Here is a 10,370-nt window from a genome sequence, read left to right on the forward strand (position 1 = left end):
GATATGCTTACCTGAAGCTGTACCCTATGGCTGCTACCATATTGTTATTTCTTCAGCTTCTGGTGCTGCATCTGCCAGTGGTGTATTCTCATGTGTGTGCTAGAGTTTAACACTAAAGTCAATACCGTGTGAGCCTCCATAGACTAACTCGGTTATTTGAAAAGTGATAATGATTGGTATTTAAAATATAAATATATAAACTATTCGAGGAATGGCTGAACCAAACACTCACTGGTGCCGATAGACATACACATACAGAACAGTGCATTGTTGAGAAACACACTGACTCATAGATTCACACAGCTGCTGAGATATACACACAAACACTCATTATATGCATACATACTCACTGACATGTGCCAACTGACACACACACACACACACACACACACACATATACACTAAACTATACATACAGACATTAAAACAAAGACACACTCACAGATCCAATCACACACTCCCTGACCCAGACAGACTGCACTCACCAGCAGCTGTCCAGATGCCTCACCAGTGTTGTGATGGAGTTTCCCTACAGCTTGTTCCATGTATTCACACACTCTCTTTGTCTTGCGCACAGAGCTTAAGGCCACTGGAATACAGGTTATAACCCAGCAGCTTTAGATCTGTGCACAATATAAAGAGTTCTTGTCTACAACATCTCCTCTTTCACTCCTCTCAGTATCACCAACTGCTGTCCGGATAATTTATCTTTAAAAAAAAAAAGTTTTGTCTGTGGCAGCTGCCTTGTACCCAATGTATGGCGGCCCACAGGTAAAATGTCCCATTATCCCAGTGGGTCAGTATGGCACTGAAATAGATAACATGGACACACACATTAAAGAAATGCTTAAATTGTCACAAGACCTCAAGATGAAAGATATTAAAGGGAGGACTAGGACTATCTGTAGCTTCTTGGCCAGAGGTGAAGCCATGTTTTGATCCGGTGATGTAGAAATGTGGTTGAGCCATGGTTTATAAGAAAATCATTTCAATCTTCCTGTCTGATGTGCCGTGAAATGACCATCTTCTCAGTGTTACAGTTATCCAATAAATCAAGAATCTTGGCACAATTCTATTGTCAAAATCCATTAGAGTGTCTCACCATTTATTATTGAATAGCAAAGAAAAACACAAATGTTTATAACAAGCAGCTCATGTATAGAATAAAACTGTTGCAACTGTACATCTGCATTCTAGATTTTTGCACTCTTTTTTTCCTTGTGTTGACTTAACTACTGGATTTATCCTTTTGGAATGTTGTCTTCCCTGGCTTATACTGTCTTGAAACACTGCAGATTATAGAATTGGATCTGATAGCACTATAATAAATGTAAACATCTAGTAGTCTTATGATATAAATTTAACAAAGCCATCTCTGTGTTTTAAATGTATTTTTAGCTGCTGGGAAAGACACCCATCATGACATACAACATTAGAAAGTTTCAGTGGTTCTGCTGTGGAAACCATTCATAATGCAAACCCTGTTTGTTGGACTCCTACCAATCAGGCCCCTTGAAATTAAATGTATGGACAGAGAAACTCGAGCACAGTGGAACTGAAAGGAAATTATCCATGTATCTCCTTCATAAAATTCTTTTGAAATATCTTCTTTATTGCTGTTTTGATCTCATGGTTCCTCAGGCTGTATATAATAGGATTTAAAAAAGGGGGCACAACAGTATACAAAAGGGACACAATCTTGTTGGTATTCAATGAATCACTTCTAGGAGGAAATACATAGATAGCAATTATAGTCCCGTAATACAAGCACACGACAGCGAGGTGGGAGCTACACGTAGATAAGGCTTTCTGTCTCCCAGTGGTGGATGATATCCTGTGTATAGCGAGAAAGATGCAAACATACGTAGAAATGATAAACATTGTTTCAATGACAGTTTCTGGAGTAGCGATAATAACTAGTGCATTCTGTACAACTGTTGCATCAGAGCACGAAAGCTGAATAAGAGGAGCAAAATCACAAAAGAAATGATCAATGATATTTAAGTCACAAAAATCTAAGTTTTTTATCAAAATGGTGATAATCAGAGATATCGTAAAACCGAAGACCCAAGACACTGTGATTATACCAAAGCAATATTGGTGGCTCATTAATATAGTATAATGTAGTGGTTTACAAATGGCCAAATATCTGTCATAGGACATCATGGTGAGCAAAATACCTTCTGTAGCTGCAGAGACACCAAATATATGAAACTGAGTAATACATTCACTGAATGTTATGGGGATCCCATTTTTTTATTGTTACATGGAGTGCACTTGGGACGGTAGCTGTAGCGAGCATGATATCATTGAAGGACAAGTTGGAGAGGAATAAGTACATTGGAGAATGGAGTCTTTGAGTAGATGAAACCAGAGCTATTATCAGCAGGTTTCCATTGAATGCTAACACATAGACCACAAGGAGGATGGAGACAAGGATAATCCTTGAACTGTGAGAGGTTTGGAATCCCAGAAGGTAAAATTCTTTGATTGTTGATTGGTTTCGCCTTTGAATCATCTAATTGAAAAACGAGAAAATGAAATCTCAGACTGGTCACCTAATAGAATCTTATGTTCAGCTTTGGCACAGTAAACTTTAAAAAAGGAGTCATGATATATATTTGCATTAACTATATATGGAGACATTAGCAATGATTATATCATAATTAGAAGAAAAAAATATTAACTTAAAATGAAAGACAATGAGTTCTTGCGTACCCATCCAGATATGCAGTTAAATGTTGTACTTCTTTACCCCTGTCAATAGTGTCACCTACATTATCTGTATTGTCCTCTATATGGAATGCATATTTCCTAAATGCTAACAGTATAGTATGTGTATATATATATATATATATATATATATATATATATATATATATATTTAAATCTTCATAATGCTGCTATTACCTACCTATCCTCTCAAATACACAAGCATGTCCTTTCCAAGCCCCTATGCTCTGCCAAAGACCTGCATCTATTCTCTGTTCCTCATGGGACCGCACCATTCCTGTGGAACTCTCTGCAAATACCTAGATTTAGATACCTGGCATTTTATATATATACCCAAACCAATTATGGTGGGGAAAAAATTGTGATTGAAAACCCCTTCCACCTGAAGTCTGTGGATAGTTAATACAATGTTAAACAAAAATCTGCACACAAGTCAAGCCATAAGACCTGGACTTGCTTTTCCCACAGAAATCACAAATTTGCAGTGATGTTAATACCGCGAAGGATTCTGGGTGGGCATATGCAAATCAGTTAAACAAAGAATCAAATATTTTCCTAATTCTATTTTAAACATGGATTCCTTTGAGTCTGTGTTTGCTGTAACACAACACAACAAAGATGCAAAGCCAGTGAACCACTCATGGACAGCTGTTTCATTGTTAACCCCTTCAGGACGGAGTCAATAGTGCACGTTCTGATCAAAACAAAACGTAAACAAAAACTGGAATTTGCGCTATATGTCTGTTCAACCGTAATTCACCTCTTTCATATTAAATGCACCCACACTTATTATATATCATTTTGTTCAGGAGAAACAGGGCTTTCATTTCATATAAAATATTTGTATATGAAACAATTTATTATGAATAAAATAAAATAAAAACTGAGATTTTTTTTTTTTTTTTTAAATTTGTCGTTCCGCCTCACATTTTAGCTGTAAATGTCATAATACTGTTAGGTTTTACTGCAACAAAATGCACATATTTGTAATCAGCTATGTCTCACGAGTACAACAGTACCCCCCATTAACAGGTTTTATGGTGTTTTGGAAAGTTACAGGGTCAAATATAGAACGTTCCATTTTCAAATTGAAATTTGCCAGATTAGTAATGTTACCTTTGAGACGGTGTGGTAGCCCAGGAATGAGAATTACCCCCATAATGGCATACCATTTGAAAAAGTAGACAACCCAAGGTATTGAATGTGGGGTATGTTTAGTCTTTTTTAGTAGCCACTTAGTCACAAACACTGGCCAAAGTTAGCGTTCATATTTGTTTTTGTGTGAAAAAACCAAAAAACTAATATTTGGCCAGTGTTTGTGACTAAGTGGCTACTAAAAATGACTGGACATACCCCGTTTGCAATACCTTGGGTTGTCTACTTTTGCAAATGGTATGCCATCATGGGGGTAATTCTTATTCCTGGGCTACCATACGGTCTCAAAGGCAACATAACTAATCTGGCAAATTTCAATGTGAAAAAAATGAAATGCAAGCCTTATATGTGACTCTCTAACTTTCCAAAACACCATAAAACCTGTACATGGGGGGTACTGTTATTCTCGGGAGATTTCACTAAACACAAATATTAGTGTTTTAAAACAGTAAAACATATTACAACAATAATATAGTCCATAAAAGTGCCGTTTGTTTGTAAAAAAATGCAATAAACTTCACTTTTACTTAAAATATCATCGTTGTAATACAATTTACCAGTTTTAAACACTAATATTTGAGTTCAGCGAAGTCTCCCGAGTAAAACAGTACCCCCTATATACAGGTTTTATGGTGTCTTAGAGAGTTACAGGGTCAAATATAGTGCTTGCGAATTAAATTCTCTGCACTTTCCTGTGTTGTCAGGCATGTCAATCAAATTTTAATTAATCAAATGACATAATTATGTTAAAAAATTACTTAAATATACACGTAGAATTTTAATATATATGCATTTATAGGTATTTAAATTCTACGTGTATACTAATGTAATCTTTTATGTAATTATATGTATTTATCTATATATATATATATTTGCGGTTATTTGTATTTTATATATAGATAGATATATATAGAATGTCATTCTAAGTGTATTCTGTTTCCAATATATATATATTAATAACAAAATACAGTTAGAATGAAATTACATATGAATATATAATTTATTTTAAATTTTGTTTCAATATTTTATTTATTTATTTAATTATTTTATTTATTTATTATTGTAATTATACGTATATATATATAATATATATATGTAGATCTATTATATATATAATATATACGTATATTATATATATGTAACGTCATTCTAAGTGTATTTTAATACTAATATATATACTAATATTAATATTAAAATACATTACGTATGACGTTACATATATATAATATGTATATATATTATATATATAATATATATATACATATTATATATATATAAAAATGCATTTAATTTATTTTATAATATGTTTAATATTTTTTTTTTACACTACCTACCAGCAGGGGGACTGTCTAATATTTTAGACAGTCCCCCTGCTGGCAGATCCATAGCCAGCTATAGGGTGCCATGTGATCGCTCTTTGAGAGCGATCACATGGCCCCCGGGGGCCTCATTTGCCGGAGGGGGGCTGCCTGGGCTCTCAGACAGCCCCCCAGAAGAGGATCGCGGCGGAGGTGAGTACCTCCTAGCTCCTGGGGCTGCAAGCCGTTACGGCGTTATATGCCGCCGCAACGGCTTTAAAGCCCTTTAAAGCCGCGACGGCATAGAACGCCGTAACGGCGTTAAGGGGTTAATGCAAATCATCAGCATGATTGCCCACCCAGAATCCTTTGCGGTAGTAACATCACTGCAGATTAGTAAATTCTGTGGGAAAAGCAAGTCTTATGGCTTGACGAGAGAGAGAGAGAGAGAGAGAGAGAGAGAGAGAGAGAGAGAGAGAGAGCACATAGGGGCTTGTAAAGGACATGCATGTGTATTAGAGATGATAGGTAGGTTATAGCAGCATTATGAAGACATTTGTAAGAAAATACCAGAAATTTAAATTTAGCATATTTTCTATTTTCCTGGCTAACCATGGTAGCATATACTAATGGTAACACCTAGGATTAATTCCAGGATTGACTAATAATAAAGGCTGATTAAACTAACTGAAGGATCTGACATGCAAACTGCTCATTGAGGATCTCACATTCAATTTATAGTTGAGTATAAAATTATGAGATGGTGACCAACTACCATCTTTACAACAGAAGCCCAGGACGCTGAGACTGTCTTTGTCGACTAAGCTTGTAGTCTATCCAGTATATGAAGGGACTGTGATTGGTAGCCTTTGGAAATAGCCAAAACAATCCATTGTCTCAGAGTTGATGCAGATGCTGCTTCACCCTTGCAGTGGGCAAACAGCAAAACAAAGAGGCCACTATACCAATGAGTGGCATGTATACTTTTTCTGTGACCATTCTTCTTGTTCAGAAGATTGTCAGAAAAGTTGTTTATCTAAGAATTTATTTGTGCCTGGGAGAAGCGGTTTTAATGTATTAGCCATCCATAGCATCCTCCAGCATGTAAGCTTTGTTGAGCAGGGCCCTAAACCCCCCCCCCCCCCTCTTTTCCTGTGCATCCACTTGTCTTTTAAAATTACGTGTCTGTCAGTCCACCCATTGTACAGTGCTACGGAATTTGCTGGTACTCTATAAATAATAAAATAATAATAGCAATCAACGTCTTTTATCACCAAATATCTGTGATTAAGTACTATGTGCAAGTTTGGAGCCAAGTGAAGAAAACACTCAAAGGGTTATTCCTGGAGTTCTTAATTTGGCAATAATGTAAAAAGGGTTATAACTGGAATTTTTTATTTTGGTGGCCTTTTTGAAGGCCACCATAACCTTCAAAAACATCCTGGGGGCTGTGCTCATCCAATGAGGTAGTGTGCAGAATTAATTATGGATTTCTTGTTATCACGGGAGTCATTTACCAACATGCAGGAAAGTGGAAACCCACAAAAGGTGGATTCAAAAGACATATTACCGAGCCTTAGAGTAACTGGACTTAACATATTGATTCAGAAAGAAAGAAGGTCAAGATAAACCAAGGTCAGGAATACAGAAATACTCAGAGTTAAGACAAAGCCGGATCAGGATATCAGAAAATCACAAAGTCAAAGCCAGTTCAGGATACCAGGAATCACGAGAACAATACAAAGCTAGGTCATGATACCAGAAATTACTAGGTCAATATGAAATTGAGGTCTAACACAGAAAATCACATGGTAATCATCAGGAGCATAAAGGGAGGATCTACACAGAAACCACGATAGGGCAAATAATAGGGTTCAAAGCAAGCCTTAAATCGGTTTATCTGTGTTCAAATTTTTCCACATCATCATTGTGACACAAAACAGATTAGGGGTGGAAAATAATTATTTTTAGCAGGGTCCATGCTACGCGGCTGTGTGTAGTTTTCGGGCCACTTGGCAGGTGGAGTACAGCACAGGCTAGTTAAGGTAAGTAACGCTACACTTATAGAGCACATCTGAGAAACCATAAATGCAAACAGCATATAGTAATAAGCATCTCACAGATCTGTGGAATTAAGAATTTCCACTTTGAAAGATGTTCAGGTGTTTGTTGATTACTTGAAGATCTAAAATTGGTCATCAATTCCCTTTCAGACAGAGTTGAATAATGGTCTTGACATTTTTCCTGGAAGAACATTTCCACTTGCCTGAATTCCAGTATGTGTGCTGAAGAGATTATAGATTGGATCCATGTATCATAACTATTCTGATTACACATGTTTTGAAAGCTCATAAGATGGGTTACAATTCCTGACAGTTCATCAAAATATTTTTTTGATGTAATGAAAAGATCGATTTCTTGGTACGATTCAATCTGGATGTTCAGATTTGCCAGTATTTTCTTTGCCAATACGACAGATTTTATTGTCATGGAAGTATTAATCTCTTTTAATTTTCTTTATATTTGCGATGTAGATACTTTTCTGGAACATTTTTTAAGGCCTTCCTGATGAATTTTTCAAGAGTTATACCAAACAAAATCCTCCTTTAAAAGGGATGGAGCATAGATTAGATACCAGCCCTTCAATATCATAACCATAAAGCTCTTGGAATACCATGGTGTGTGAAGAAACGTATGCTTTAGAAAAAAAAAAAGTCTGTTGCTATTCATAGATCCAAAATAAAATTATGCAAATCTAAATGTATTTACTTTTTTTCACATTTTCCTGTAGTGAATATAAACAGATTTGTTTTGTTCAAGTGACTGCTGTAACAGCTTCTGAAGAATGGCAACCTGCATCACCAGCCATGAAAATTTTAGAAAAACCTGAATTAAAATTACAATCCATAAGCTCCCATAGTGAAGACGAACTATCCAGAGGAAATGTACTTTCTTTTCAAATAGTGTTTATTGAACATTTTTGCAAAGTTTACAACAAATTATAATAACAGTATAATGATGGTAGTGGGAGGAAGGGGAAATCATGGAAGTGGGAAATGGGGATATCCATCCATTATAACAATAAGTACATTAATGTACAAGGCATATAAATTGAATAATACTCCATAGCAAGTCATTAGAGATTATAAGTTTTTTTAACATCGGTTTCCCATTGATCCCAGTGATATTTTAATTCTGCAAATATGTGTGAGTTGCTTAATTGAGGGTGTGTGTTTAGTTTTCCAGTATCTAGGCAAGCATGTAGTAGCAGCTATCAGAATGTGGCCTATTATTATTCTATTAATTCTGTTGACGGATTCAGGGAATTTTTTGAATGAAGCTAATTCGGATGTGAAGCTATCTATGTTACTGTCCACCTTAATGATCAAATTGTGTATCATTTTCCAATATTTAGTGAGTCTTGGGCAATGCCACCATATGTTGGCCATATTGCCCAAACCTCCGCAGTCTCTCCAACATCGATCACTGCACATATTGTTCATATTGTGCAACCTGGAAGGAGCTAGATACCATTGATACAGTATTTTAAAATGTTTTTCATGATGGCTAGAACAAAAAGATAATCCCTTCAACGCTGAAAAAAACCTAAACCACTCCTCCAACTCATATTGGGCACCCAGCTCCGTCTCCCAAGACAGCATGTGCTTCAATTTAACTGTTGGTTTGTCATTGTGTAGTAAATAACATATAGATATTGTGCCCTTCCTGTTCGGGTCATGTAAATACAGTTTTTCTAATGGTGATATTACTAATGATTTATAGTTCTTATGCGCAAGAAAAGATCAACACGCATGCGCATACTGGGAGCCGCACGACAATGATGACATGTGCGTCATGACGTCATTTGGGCACGACCCGCGCGAACAAGCGGGCGCCCGGCTACGATATTAATACAGATAAATTATACATTCTTTCACCTGCACAGGGCCACTGAAGGGACTGAAGGGTCCCAAGCGCGCAGCCCGGCCTTTCAAGAGCTTGAACACATATACCTGACAAGGACCTGCCAAGGACGTGGAACATTTCATCCAACAAGGAGGAACAGTTTTATTGCAAGGACAACAGAGCAGGGACATTTCACCTGGAACAGGACTTTATTTCAACAGGACATTTTGGTGAGATCCACCTAAATACAATAGTGTGTACACACTGGGACTGTATATATATATTTTTTTTTTTCTCCCGTGTTTTTGCATTTTTTAAATTTTTCCAAAATATTTTTTATGTTTATTTTTTCCACTATTGTATATATTTCCTTGTCCGCATCCATCTATATTCCAAATTTGGAATTTTCTATGACACTATACAGTATGGCATTTGTTGTATATTAGTGAGCCAGCTCTTGTTAGGATTTTTTATATACATGGAGTTATATTGGTCGCTATAGGATACATACTCCTTAAATCATTATTTTCTTCACGTTTTTTTCACTTTTTGTATATATTCATATACTTGTGAAATACTTATGAAATTTATGAAATTCATAAATTATTAAAAACAACATTATATTTTCAAATTAATTGAGTGCGGTATCATTTATTGGTTCAAAAATAGACAAGAAACAGATTCACAGACAGCATCATTGCTAAAGTGTAAATTATTGGGAATTCAGAATTAATTCAAAGCTAATTATTGGCTAAACACCAAACTTGAGAACATGAAATTCAAATTGTAACATTTAGGCTAAATACTAAGTCTCTGACTATTTTGACCTCGGACATGTTTCCAGATTAGATTGTTTTGCCTAAATGTTGAACTTTGTATTTGATTGCCCTAAAGTAAGGAATTTAGAAAATAAACCACTGAGTGTATTTATTTATTTAATTTTATTAAATAAACCCGAGAGTGAATTGAGAACATTAGGCCAATATAACAGAATTATAAATATTCTCCGTCAGCTGTTTTGAATTAAAATTTGAAATTCACCTAAAATAAATACTCCAAACTCCTAAAACACTGTATCTAGCTGAAAGCTTTATGCGCAGAGAATATGACCGCTTTCTTCATTTTACAAAGAGTGCAGATTTCCATTGAAATTGGGACTTAAACTAAATTAACATTGTTACAATCAGACACCCGGTCCTGTTACTCCATGGTAGTCTAACTCAAGAGGCAGCAATTGCCCAGAATAGCTGCCCTGCAAAGAGTTCTCATTGATCTACA

The 10,370-nt window shown here is 35.7% G+C and overlaps 1 protein-coding gene across 1 annotated transcript; it reads right to left on the reverse strand.

The window, feature by feature from the left end:
• Positions 1-1,566: 1,566 nt before the first annotated feature.
• On the reverse strand, positions 1,567-7,863 carry LOC134602083 (olfactory receptor 1J1-like). The gene is made up of 3 exons (XM_063446581.1): positions 7,822-7,863; positions 2,267-2,518; positions 1,567-1,956 (listed from the first exon to the last, which is right to left on the reverse strand). The coding sequence occupies exons 1-3, from the start codon at positions 7,861-7,863 to the stop codon at positions 1,567-1,569; spliced, it is 684 nt and encodes a 227-aa protein (XP_063302651.1).
• Between the last annotated feature and the right edge of the window lie 2,507 nt (positions 7,864-10,370).

This window comes from Pelobates fuscus, chromosome 3 (genome assembly GCF_036172605.1).
Source record: "Pelobates fuscus isolate aPelFus1 chromosome 3, aPelFus1.pri, whole genome shotgun sequence".
Classification (NCBI taxonomy): Eukaryota; Metazoa; Chordata; class Amphibia; order Anura; family Pelobatidae; genus Pelobates; species Pelobates fuscus.

What these genes read in the sequence shown, in the direction of transcription:
- LOC134602083 (XM_063446581.1), bottom strand. Translation starts at nt 7,863, where the DNA reads ATGGTATTCCAAGAGCTTTATGGTTATGATATTGAAGGGCTG. An exon ending in GTTATGATATTGAAGGGCTG is followed by an intron (nt 2,519 to 7,821) that starts GTATCTAATCTA and finishes TTTTTCAATTAG; the next exon opens with ATGATTCAAAGGCGAAACCA. An exon ending in CCGTCCCAAGTGCACTCCAT is followed by an intron (nt 1,957 to 2,266) that starts GTAACAATAAAA and finishes CCTCTTATTCAG; the next exon opens with CTTTCGTGCTCTGATGCAAC.